A 13,647-nucleotide genomic window follows, 5' to 3' on the forward strand; every position below is an offset into this window, starting at 1 on the left:
TGCAAAGCCCAATCTTTCATGAAGAGCTAAGAATGTTACAGATGTGGTGCACAGCTTTCCATCTCTGTCTTCTCCTCTACAGATCAAATACAAAGAGGAATACGAAAAAAGTAAAGGCAAAGCGGCAGCAAACAGCGACTCCAGACTCCTCCACTCCATGCAAGTTGGGAAACTGAGTAGCGAGGTAGCGGAATTGTCCCAATTCTTACATAAAGTTCACTATATCAGACCTGTGACATTGATACATTGTTTCTGATTACGTTGTAGATATCCTACAAGAAAGGCTTCGAGGAGAGTAAAGCTCAGTTCCACCTACCGATGGACATGGTCAACATCACTCATGCCAAGAAGGCCCAGTCGCTTGCTAGCGAACTGGATTATCGCACTAAGCTACATGAATACACCATTCCTGCTGAGGACATGAAAGTGAAATGGGCCAAGAAAGCTTATGACCTACAAAGTGAGGTGAGATATGTGCCTGGTAAATTACTATTCAAAAATTTAGAGGAGGGAGACAGAATAATGGAAACGTGACATGGAGTCTTCACTTTGAAGTAATTAAATCGCTGCTCTGCAAAGGTGCGCCCTGCCAGATTAATTGCCAGGCAGCAGCATGTAACAATAATAAGAGGTGCGACACAAAGCACTTTGATATGTGGGTTTGAAAGCAACACAACACAACTAGCAGCACCCCAAAGAGGCCAAATACTGGATAACTGAATTGCATTTGTGGAGCATGAATTGTCATATATTCTTACATTTATTTCTGTCTGTATTTCTTATAAAATATGGAATACTTCTAAATAAATATACTTGAAAAAAAGAAAGAAAGTAATATTATTTATTGTAACAATAACATTTAATTAATGACCCGCTGCAGCTTCAGTACAAGTCTGATCTGGCGTGGATGAAAGGAGTTGGATGGATCACAGAGGGAAGTTTGAACGTGGAACAGGCTAAAAAGGCTGGAGAAATCATTAGTGAGGTGAGTTGGACACTTTCAGAATTGTCTTGGAAATTTTATAGATAGGTAACTCCTATCCTAAAATTGATCAATGGTTCCAAACTAATAACGACTACAGTAGGGAACAGGCACAGAAAGATACACTCAGCATCTTTTTAAATAACTGTTATGTTTATATGGCTTATTTACCCCTTCAGCAATACGTTTAAATGAAAAAAAAAAAGTTAAAAAAAAAGAAAAATACATTTAAATAAAATAAATAAATATTCTAAAAAAATATATCTAAAGTCACCCTTGTCTCCCCCATAAATACACGTAAATGCAATTGTTCGCATAGGTCCAGTACGCAGGGCTCAAAAATTTCAAGTCCTGAGCTACTAGCCAGGCCTTAAGGCCCCAAAACACGCCACGCCACGCCCATAAACACACCCTCATAAATTATCTCATGAAACGACACTTAAATGTTTTATGCAGAATTAAGTTACAAAAATTAACAACAACTTTATCAGTGCCCATCAGTGCAGTCTCACCTGTGCCCATCAATGCTGCCTCCCCTGTGCCCAACAATGCATCCTCACCTGTGCCTAACAATGCATCCTCACCTGTGCCTAACAATGCATCCTCACCTGTGCCCAACAATGCTGCCTCCCCTGTGCCCAACAATGCATCCTCCCCTGTGCCCAACAATGCATCCTCCCCTGTGCCCAACAATGCAGCCGCCCCTGTGCCCAACAATGCAGCCTCACCTGTGCCCAAAAATGCAGCCTCACCTGTGCCCAACAATGCAGCCTCACCTGCTCCATCAATGCCGCTTCACCTGTGCAGAGGAGGAGAGACAAGAGGAAGAGGATTGCCAGCTGGACTATCGCAGAGCGGGGAACATCACTGTAACAGCTTTCATTTTAATTGGCGAGTGTTCTCCGCGCTCGCCATCACATACAGCTCCACCTCCAGGCCCGAGTACTTTAATATACTTCAAACATCCCGGCATTGAACCGGTGTTCTGTCTATCAAAGTACCTGGGCCAGGAGGTGGGGCTGTATGCGACTGCGAGCGCGGAGAACACTCGTCAATTTAGATGAAAGCTGTTACAGCGATGTTCGCCGCTCTGTGATGATCAGGCTGGCTCTCTCGTTCCCTGGGCTCACTGGGAGAAGGGCTCCTATTCAACCCCGTATGCCGCTGGTGCTTGCCCCCCCTCCTCGAGGCAGCCCACACTCGCCAGCAATCATTTTCCACTTGCAAAATGTGAGTAGGCGAGTGGAAATTTTGAGGGCTGCACTACGCATATGTAAACAGTGATTGTACCACACATGTGAGATATCGTCAGAAATATCAGAGTGAGAGCAGTAATTCTAGAGCCATCACTCATATTTAAAGTGTTACTGAAACCCAAAACAGTAAAATCAGTCTGTATATGCAGTAAAGCATGCTTGTTATACTCACTGTGGAACCTAAGGGGTGTAACCTCTGCATTGTGTAAAAAGGCTGTTTGATCCTGTCTTCTCTGATCCTCCCCTTCTTTTACTGTCCCCACCCCATATGCTGATAGTACAGAGCCTTGGAGGCACTCTGCACATGCTCAGTTTGTTGTGTATTGCTAGAGAGTTTTTTTTTTTTTTTTGGGGGGGGGGTGCATGTGATCAGCACTGTCCAGACAGAGGGTCAGGGGTCCTGCAGCCTCATAGGACAGTCAGAGGAGAATGAAAACTCCTCCTACAAGCTTTAACCAGTGCTTAGCTAGAAACTGATAGAAGTCACAAGACTGCTATATACTGCTGATGAGAAAAGGTATTTAGCAGTTTATATTTACTAAAACAATTGCATTTCCATGTTCTGTGTAGTGTGGGAGACCAGATATAGTGAATGCAGGGTCCTGTTTTTAGTAACACTTCAAGAGGAAGTAAACCCTGATGGGTTTGCTTCCTCTTTGTTTCCCTGCAAAGGTAAAGCATAATGGGCTACTATGCATCGCATAGTAGCCCATTATGTGTCACTTACCTGACACAGGAGCCTGCAATGTCACCGCTGTCCCCTCTGCTACGGAGCGTCCATCTTCTTTCTGGGTATGACGTCACTCCCGCGCACGCGCATGAGAGCCGCCACTAACGACATATCGCCATTAGCAGGGGCATGCTCAGTGCGCCTGCGCGCTGCTGTCTACGGCGCATGCGCCGTAGACAGCTGTGCCTGTCTTTTTGCAAATATCTCCTAAACCGTGTAGGTTTAAGAGATATTTCTTGGACCTACAGGTAAGCCTTAATATAGGCTTACCTGTAGGTCAAAGTGATCTGTAAGGGTTTACAACCACTTTAAAGTAGAAGTCCACCCTAACACTAAAATCCCTGCATCTACAGACATCCACTATCTAAGACTAACCTATCTAGCCCTGTAAAGAAGAAATGCGTATACATACCTTTTTTGAAGCTAATCCGACCTGATCCCACACTGAGCTGTCACCCGTGGCTCCGCTGTGGAGGCGGGTGCAGAGGAGACAGCTGACAACAGAAGCCCGATAGTAACTCTATGGGTGATTTCACTCCCCATTTCATTTCACAGCCGTTGTCAGGTGTGTCCTCTGCAAAGCTTCCGCCTGGAGACCGGATCAGCTTCAAAAAAGGTATGTATAGCAATTTCTTCTTTACAGGGCTAGATAGGTTAGTCTTAGATAGTGGATGTCTGTAGATGCAGGGGTTTTAGTGTTAGGGTAGACTTACACTTTAAATTGATAACCTGTAAAAGGCTTTTAAAGTGTCCACAATTTTAGGTAACGTAGTTTGTTGCTTCACAGACATGCGCAATTTTTCATTTTATTCTCTAGGGTTCATGCTAAAATATATATATAATATTTGGGGGCTCTGAGTAATTTTCTAGCAAAAAAATACTGATTTTAACTTTTAAACAAAAAGTTCCATAACAGGCCTGGTCTTCAAGTGGTTAAAGGAGTTGTAAAGTCAGAAGGTTTTTTTATCTTAATGCATTCTTTGAATTAGGATAAAAAGCCTTTTGTGTGCAGCAGCCCCCCTCAGCTCCCCTAATACTTACCTGAGCCCCATCTCTATTCGGCGATGTCCACGATTATCGGCCATCCAAGACTCTCCCTCCTGATTGGCTGAGACACAGCAGAGTTGCCATTGGCTCCTGCTGCTGTCAATCAAAGTCAGTCATCTAGCCAATCAGGAGAGAGAGGGGGTGGGGCCAGGTCGCAGCTCTATGTCTGAATGGACACAGGGAGCTGTGATTCAGCTCGGGTGCCCCCATAGCAAGCTGCTTGCTGTGGGGGCACTTAACAGGAGGGAAGGGCCAGGAGCACTGGGGAAGAGGAGGATCTGGGCTGCTCTGTGCAAAACGACCTGCACATAGGAGGTAAGTATAACATGTTTGTTGTTTTTATAGAAAAAAAAATGAGGCTTTACAATAATAAGCTTTAAGTGTTCTTATTTTCTTTCAGAAAAAGTATCGCCAGAAAGCCGACACCCTAAAATTTACCAGCATTGCGGACACCCCAGACATCAAGCATGCCAAAAAGAGCCAGGAGCTGCAAAGCGATGTGAGTACACCGGAATGATGTGAGTGCAGAACAGATAATACAGACTAAAGGTGTAAAAACTGTTAAATAGTTACTAGGCATTGACATTGGCATTAAACTGGTCTTCACAGGTAAAGTGGATGTCAGTACATCACTGCAATACATGTACATTTCCCCATGTGTTATGCCTGGCTGGAAAGAGCCCACCATCGCAGCAAAACTTTGGTAATTGTACCTTCTGGGCTTTATTCCACAGACGTCACTTGGTGTATAGAACACTTAACACTACAGAGCCACAGCTGTGTTTTTAATATCACCGACACATGATAGGCTGCCTGGCTTAATGTTTCGTGAATTGTAGTGAGTCTTCTGACTCCTCTCAGCACCTCCTGTACCTCTTTCACCGTGTAGGCCATTTGCCAAAATTAGCCAAAGATGTCCACAGGTTTCCAGATAAGGGAAGAAAACAAAGGAACGTTATCATGGTTTGCAAATGTTGAGGCTTGGCACTGCTCCCTCAAATCCAGTGGGCCTATCTACTGCCCATTATGGCGAACAAAGTGCTGGAACCTCAACCTCTCTCGCTCTCTGTTGGGATCAGACTTGGAGATAGGCAGCCTGGTGGGATGAAGATGAAATTACTGTATATGATTTGAAGTGGCCCATTCGCTAATGTCTCTTATGTTTTACAGATTGTCTACAAGTCAAGTATGGAGGAACTCCTGCACCACTACACCAGTCACAAAGATGAGCCCATCTTCCTGCAGGCCAGAATTAATGCCGCCAATATCAGTGAGGTAAGTCCCCCATACATATGGGTTGTGTAGAATCAATGTTTAAAATGTCTAAAATTTTACAGCTGTCACAAGAACTGCAATAGAGGGGAAATCTTCCAATTGGGATACCTGTTCTGGTGACAACTGTCTAAGGGGCATTATCTATCTGTCTGTCTGTCTGTCTGTCTGTCTGTCTGTCTGTCTATCTGTCTATCTGTCTGTCTATCTGTCTATCTGTCTATCTTTCTTCTCCCAATTTATATCTAATTCCCTTCCTCTCTTCTTGGATGGTGCGGAGCAGAAGCTGTATAAGAGCAGTTGGGAGAAGCAGAAGGAAAGGGGATTTGAGTTGCGTTTGGATTCATTGTCCATCCTCACAGCCAAAGCCAAGCGAGATCTGGCCAGTGATGTAAGTACAAAGCTATGTGCTTCCCCAGAGCTAGGAGTAGTTATAATCTCGAGGTAAAAGTGGTACAAGGAGGAAGCTTTTGTCCTAATTGCTTACTTTCTCTTTTTCTGTGAAAATGTGCATACAGTGACCACAGCCCCCTGTTTAATACTTCAGTCTTATCTAGACATATCAGTTGAGATAGATGAGCAAATCTATCAAAAAAAAAAATAATATATATATATATAGATATATATATATCGATAGATAGATAGATAGATAGATAGATAGATAGATAGATAGATAGAGATATAGATATATCTCTATCTATCTATCTATCTATCTATCTATCTATCTATCTATCTATCTATCTATCTATCTATATATCTATCTATCTATCTATCTATCAAATCTTATATACAAAGCTAATTCAGTTTGAACCTACATTTTATCAAAACCAATAGGGAACTTTTTTGGTCATTTTTGACTGCTATAAAATTGCATTGGAAGCCCCAACAGACCCAACTTGATATTTTCTTGCTGTTTTGGTTATCGTTTTTTTTTGTGTTGTTGCTTGGGGTGTTTAAGGGCTTGTTCGCACCATATGGGGGTACCTGCATTTATCTGCACTGATTAAAGCAAGCTCGCTGCTAGGGCAGATAGAAAACAATTAGGTATGAAAATAGAACTTTTAAAAATGTGATAAACTGTATGGGTTTTTTTTCTGTGCATTTTACTGTTATTTTGTGTGTCTTGACTTATAACAGTAAATTCCACCCAAAAAAGCCAAAAAGCAATAAAAATGCTATGTAGTTTAGTTTATTTTTTTATTTTGATTTTTTTTACTTTTAAAACAAAACTGGTTAAAAATTAAAAACAAAAGTATTATCTTTTCGTTTTGTTTTTTTTTAAATTTGATATATTTTGTTGCAATTTGAGTTAAAAAAAAAAAAGGAATCCAAATAGGGATTTAAGAATTTTTGCAGCAGTACACAATTTCTGTATTTATGTTTATTTAACTGCTGTCTTATGTTGTCATTTATCAGTAAATTATGTACTGTCTTTTACATGTGGTATATTATACTGAATTTGCTAGTTAAAAAAAAAAAAAAACAATATGCACAAACAAACAAAAACAAAATAAAAATAAAAGATAAAGGCATTTATTTAACCAATGGTCAGTGAGCGAGATTTATCTATAAGGGCCTCTACAAATAGCTTTTTACCATGCAGGGTGACCTGCTGAGGAGTCCCAAATACCCTTTTACCTGTCACTTTAGTGAAAGAGTGGGAGCAAGTCAATTTGCTAAGCCAGATACTAGCGAAGCTAAGCTCTCTCAATCGGTGTTAAGTATTTTTAATCTTTATGCTGGTATGACTAGTAAACATAGTGGAAAGTATATTACATTTAATAATTTTAAGCATTTTTTTTTACATTTCTTCAGTTGCTTCCTGGTTTCTGGTTTAGGCCAAAATTATATCATATATCCCATGAGTCTTGGGCATTTTTTTTCTTTCATGTGGAGGAGAGGAGGGGGGGGGGGCTTTCTCAGCTAAGCACACCATCCTGTCTGCATGCACAAGCTAAGGACAGATGGATTCCAGGAAGTAAATTCTACATGAATCATCTTCCATTAATTAGTCAAGGTGGCTGCAGCTAGAAATGCTAGGGGGTGTTTTACTAAGTGATTTCTCATCACAATAAACTATGGAGACATGGATTGATGGGTGAGATTGCTTTCAATTTTAAAAATGAATTAAATAGTGTTTTCAGTTTGTAGTTCTCAGATACAGTTTAGTTCCACTTTAAGTGCTCAGTAGTGAATGGCTGTAATTTTTTCATATACTATAATAGGAGATGCTTAGCACTCTGTAGGAAAGCAGAAAACCTAAATAGGGAACTAATGAAAAGTGTCCGAGACAAGTTCTATCTCAACTGCCCACAGCAACCAATCAGCTTCTATCATTGACTGAAAAAAACTCAAATAACATTCCATTTTGTTCTTTGCAGATAAAGTACAGGGAAGGATATGAGAAGACCAAGGGGAAGCTGATTGGGGTTCAAGCTGCAGATGGAGACTCTAAAATTTCGCACTCGCTCCAGATGACAAAAATGCAGAGTGACCTGGAATACAAGCGTACCTTCGAGGAGATGGATAAACGATGCCGTATGTCCATGGACATGCTAGAAATGGCACATGCCACCATGGCACAGGGCCTGGCAACTGATCAGGGTTACAGGACATTCCTCCACCACTACAGTGCCCTGCCGACCGACATGAAGGTGCAGTGGGCGAAGAAAGCGTATAAGCTGCAGAGTGATGTAAGTATAGAAAGCAAGTAACCGTCCATCACTTAATTCATGTTTATATATATATCTGGAAGATCTACAGTACTGGGTTGATTTACTCATACTGGAGAGTGCAAAATCTGGTGCAGCTCTGCATATAAACCAATCAGCTTCCAGGCTTTTTGAAAAGCTTAATTGAGCAAGCTGAAGTTAGAAGCTGATCGGCTACAATGCACAGCTGCACCAGATTTTTCAGTTTATGTAAATCAACCCCAATGTCTCTGCATGCCATCATTTCTTTATCACCCAGCCATATAGTGTTTAGATCTTAAAGGGGTTATAAAGGTTCGTTGTTTGTTATTTAAAAGAAAAATGTCATACTTGCCTCCTCTGTGCAAGGGTTTTCCACAGAGCAGCCCCAATCCTCTTTTTCTGGGGTCCCCCAGCGGCGCTCCTGGCTCCTCCGCTTCTCGAGTGCCCTGACGGAGAGCCGTTTTCTATGGGGGCACTTGTGCGCGCGTTTCCGAGTCCTGCTGCTGTGTCCATTGATGCAGACAGCAGGACTCAGGCTCCGCCCCCCCATGTCACTAGATTTGATTGACAGCAGCGGGATCCTATGGCTCCCGCTAGATTTTTCCACTGAGGACCCAAGACAGCGGCTGGAGCTGCTGTGCTCATCCCCATCGATGGAACGATCGGGTGAAGGTAATAAAAGAAGGGCTCTTGAGGGCTGCTGCACTACAGAAGGTTTTTCCCCTTAAGGCTGGGTTCACACTATCTTTGCATGCGGCTCACAGCAGGGGTCCGGTGCGTCCTTGTTCACCGTTTCAGGTCTGATTTCAGCCCAAATTTTGGGCTGAATTCAGACCTGAAACAGACCAAAAGACGCACAGGCCTCCTGTGCAAATTTGCACCGGAGCCGCAGCGTAGATATTTGAACCGGCTCCATAGAGACCCGATCAAAATCTCCTGCTATTGCGAATATGCAGGGAACCCACATCCAACTCGCAATAGTGTGAACCCAGCCTTATGCATAGAATGCATTAAGGTGAAAAACTTCGAGGGTTTACAACCCCTTTAATAAAATATTTTCAAGACCATGAGAAAAAGTCTGTTGAATCAGCATGATGTAAAAATTCCTAAAGCTGACAAAGGATCCAGTGATATTTTTTGATTTGATTTTTTATTAATTTGCTGTTGTAACACACCTGGGTGGGTTCCAGGTCGCATGCTCTTGAAGCCTATTAGATCCTCTGGCTCTAGTCAGGTGCTTCATAAAAATCCCCTGCCGCTGTAATTCATGTGCCCAGTGCCCCGAAAGGGGCCGGACGCGTGAATAGGGGGTGGCCACGGTGGCAATGGATAGATTCATGCTATAGCATGAATCTATCTATTATGCATATAGGTGGGTGGCGTGAGTGAGGGGGCACCACTGACAGGATCTAAAGGATCCAAATTAATCACGTTAATCTTTTCTTTACGAATTACTGAAATGTCACACTACAGTAATGCTGGCCATACACTATACGAAAAATCGTCCGAACCCATTTTCAAAAAACGAACGTTCGGCTGTGACCACAAACGATTGTGCCATCATCTAATGACCGATAAATCGTTAGGTGGACATAAATAAATACATTTTTGTTCGTTTTTCTTACATATACCTAGCGCAGACAGTTCGGACAGGAAACACATTAACCTTTCAATTTATCGTTCATTCGGCATAAAATTTCCAACCTTGTCCTTAGTTTTTTCGGCTCAAAAACGTGCCAACGATTATCGATTTTGTGCCCATTAACTGGCCGAAAAAATGAACGAACGGTCTAAATGACCGATTTTCGGCCGATTTTTCGTATAGTGTATGGCCAGCATTACAGTATCAATTTTCAGAAAAGTTCCATCTTTTATCATTAATTATCCTTGAGCTTCAGTTGATGACTTTGCTGAGATGATGTCATCAGTCTGCTGCAGGTAGGAGGAATCTGTTCCTCAGTCATCTCTCCCCCAGTCATTAGACTGCAACATTGTAACTTTCTAGCAAGTCATAAGGTGAGTGCCAGACATGTGAACTGCACAGGAACCAAGATTTACAAGACCGTGTCATCCCTGAGCCATCATTTCTATCCAGAAAGTAGATGGTGACCCTGGATGGTGCCTGAACAAAGATGGAGTCATCTTTTTTGTGCATAGTAACCAATCAGCTTCTAACTTCAGCTTGTTCAATTAAGCTTTGCCAATAAAACCTAGAAGCTGATTGGTTACTGTGCACAGTTGCACCAAAGTCTGTGTTAATCAGTTTTAGTAAATCAACCCCACTGTGTTCTCGATACACTTGGAAGTGTTGTACTGACACATTACTTAGCATGCATGAACTCTACCTATATTTCTGATTCTAGGTCTGCAAAACTCTTCTCTAAACATAGACAATATTATCTTTCTAAAAGTAGAACTATAGGCAAAATCTTTTTTTTTTCATTTTGGATAGAGTAAGGGAGGGTTATAACCCCTGTTAGTTTATTTTTTGCCACCTGTGTCCCATTGGGGAGATTTCCCTTCACTTCCTGTCCCATAGCCAAACAGGAAGTGAGAGGAAATCCCTGCAAATTAAGTGAATTCCTTGTGGCCCCCCAGGTCACCAGAACCCTTAATTGCAAGATCTCAAAATTTGGGATTTTCTTTTATTTTAATTTAAATGATAATGGTAAACGGGACAAATAGAGAGAGTGAATCTCCCTAACGGGGACACAGACAGCAATAAAAACTGACAGGTGTTCTTATCCCTCTCAACTCTATCCAAAACTTAAACAAAGAAAAAAAGTTTTGCCTTTAGTTATACTTAAATACAAAGAGCTGTCTAGATAAGCTGTTCTAAGGGCCCTTTCACACTGGGGCGGGGGCGGCGGCGGCGGGGGTAAAGTGCCGCTATTGTAAGCGGCGCTTTACCGTCGGTATTCAGGGGGGTAAATCCGCCCCGCTAGCGGCCGAGAAAGGGTTAAAAACCACCGCAAAGTGCCTCTGCAGAGGCGCTTTGCCGGCGGTATAGCCGCGCTGTCCCATTGATTTCAATGGACAGGAGCGGTGAAGGAGCGGTATATACTCCACTCCTTCACGGCTCCGAAGATGCTGCTAGCAGGACTTTTTTTCCCATCCTGCTAGTGCACCGCTCCGGTGTGAAAGCCCTCGGATATTGGTTTGCAGGCACTATTATTAGCGCAATAGCGCTCAAACTGCCCCAGTGTGAAAGGGCCCTAAGACATTCCTACTATGGTATAATTGCCTAGCTCATTTCCAACTGGGGCTCTCCAGTCCTGGTGTTTGGAAGTTTTCCCTGTGTTTTCTTCAAGAACCTAAACACATATTGGTAGGTCATTTGCCACCTGACCAAACTGGTCCAGGTATGTATGGGACTCTGCGAGGCACGTCACTTTTAAAACATAGCGTGTATAATGTCAGAGGTTTTCGCTACATGTACAGTACTATGGTGTATATGTGTTGTATATCAATGAATTAAAAACCCAATGAATGGCTTATGGGTTGGAGAGTTGGGAGGGGCGTTGGGAAAACACATGAAAAGGATTCTTTAATGCTCTTATCGTCTCTTCTATTTGCCCTGCAGAACCAATATAAATCGGACCTGAAATGGATGAGGGGAGTTGGCTGGATTACCGAGGGATCGCTTGATGTGCTACAGGCAAAGAAAGCATCTGAGCTCATCAGTGAGGTGAGAAACTGAAAATATCTCCACCGCTATGATTGCTGCAATCTATAAATGTCTCCCTTCATTACTACCTTTTCCAACTGATGTTATGACCAGTATTGGTTCCACCACAAATACTAGCCCCACCATCTACATCAGCATTGCTGGGACCACCATCTTGAAGACTGCTGCTACTTTGGCAGCTGCTATCAGTTTTAGTTTCACTGTGGTTGTTAATACTGCACAAAGGACTAATACCCCTGCAGGTACTGCCACCAATACTACCACCACTCATGGAAGCGAGACCCTAGGGCAGGGAATGTTACATGATGGTGCATAATTATTTCTGCTTAGGAAATAGCACTACTCTTGAAAGCTGTCATTGATCCACTATGGTCAGGAGGACATATTAGGTTGATGATGTCACAAATTTTCCCACCCTTTTGGTGCAGGTCAGAGAATGCCCTGGACATAGCTGATTGGATGCTGATTTGGAAGGAGTGACAGTTTTTCTCCTGGTTTGGTCCGAACCTAGGTTTGGGCCAAACCCATGCTCATCCCTTTTTTAGACCCCCAAATACCTAACTGTAACACAAGGAGACTGTCTTCATGTCCCACAACAAGGCATTCCAAAAATATAAAGGACAACTATGTGTTCTAGTTACATCTCTCTGCAATGGTATTCAAACAAGTGAACCTATTAATATATAAAGAACCTAACATTAGCATGTAAGCACTTAATAAGGTAATTTATTCATTAAAAAAATGAAAGATAAAACGTTTTCTTTATCATGCCACAAATCCCACCTGCCTCATACTGCAACACCCCAATTGCTGTTGACTCTAGAACTGATTCTGCCATCACCTCCACCTCAGTTATGGCCAACCCTTCTATCTCTACTGGATAATACCATCATCTCCAACATACCTGCTGCCACCACTATCACCACCTCAACACTGCCACTACTGCCACCATTTCTCCTTCATTTCACCACTAACGCTACCATCCCTAACTTATTACTATTAATGCTTGTTTCCAGGGCCACCATTAGAAATTGTTGGTCCCCATACAGACCGCCTGACAGTACAGACAGCCCCAATTATAGACCCCTCTCCCAGCCTAACCCCCCAGTACAGACCCACTCCAGTACAGATGCCCCAGTACAGAGTTCCCCAGTGCAAAACCCCCCCAGTGCAGAACCTCCCTAGTACAGATCTCGTTACCAATCAGTGGTAGTTCAGAATAAGGGAAGTCCTCCATACTGTGCCATGTGACCAGTGCTGAGGAGGAGCCCTCCTTTGGCTCTGAACTGCTGCAGTCAGACAGGCAGAAGCAGCGCTGCAAAACAGCACCCCTTCTGCCTGTTGCCTGTTTGACAGCAACACAAAAAGTAAACATGTTAAGGCAGCTGGCTGGCATCCCCAGAATGCTAGTACCCAATGCAAATTGTACACCCTAAGTATGCCATTGCCCAGGCCGCATCACCTCAGCTGCAGGGGCCAGGGCTAGGGAGGGGGCTATTTAGTTATTTTCAGTATCGGGGCAGAGTAATCTTTCATGCATTAATCTTCCATTAAAGCTCCAGCCTGTCCCAAAGAATTGATATAGAAGAAGAGGTCTGAATTTTAATTCAGTTGCCAGGAGCCATGAAGGATTATTCCACCTGCTCCCAAAAATGAGTAAATAGACCTCTCTTTGTCCTTGGCCTCTGCTGCTGAACTGATGGGGCCCGGGAACTTTCATTTAATAGCTGGGAGCCATGATCCCTGGAATTATTGTGCGTGTGCCCAAAAGGTATTTGAAGAGTGTCTCTTACCTTGGGACCCCTGCAGAATTGATGGGGCCTGGGCCCTGTACAGAGTGGGCCGACTCTTCCCTGCTATCAGCAGCCCTACTTGTTTCAATATCAGTTGCTGCTGGGACTACAAGTACCATAGTGGCCAGAATTCCATCTGCAACCAGAACACATAAAAAAAAAATTTCTAGCAAGGAAAATATTTGA

General features: G+C 42.9%; 1 protein-coding gene across 1 annotated transcript in view; it reads left to right on the forward strand.

The window, feature by feature from the left end:
* Positions 1-13,647, forward strand: part of NRAP (nebulin related anchoring protein) — a 140,772-nt gene that overhangs the window by 76,673 nt on the left and 50,452 nt on the right. The window contains exons 18-25 of the mRNA XM_073595871.1: positions 83-184; positions 268-465; positions 881-985; positions 4,416-4,514; positions 5,186-5,290; positions 5,571-5,678; positions 7,669-7,980; positions 11,564-11,668. Of these exons, the coding sequence (XP_073451972.1) occupies positions 83-184; positions 268-465; positions 881-985; positions 4,416-4,514; positions 5,186-5,290; positions 5,571-5,678; positions 7,669-7,980; positions 11,564-11,668 (1,134 nt within the window). The remainder of the gene's footprint in view (positions 1-82; positions 185-267; positions 466-880; positions 986-4,415; positions 4,515-5,185; positions 5,291-5,570; positions 5,679-7,668; positions 7,981-11,563; positions 11,669-13,647) is intronic.

Source organism: Aquarana catesbeiana, linkage group LG08, assembly GCF_042186555.1.
Source record: "Aquarana catesbeiana isolate 2022-GZ linkage group LG08, ASM4218655v1, whole genome shotgun sequence".
In the NCBI taxonomy this organism is placed as follows: Eukaryota; Metazoa; Chordata; class Amphibia; order Anura; family Ranidae; genus Aquarana; species Aquarana catesbeiana.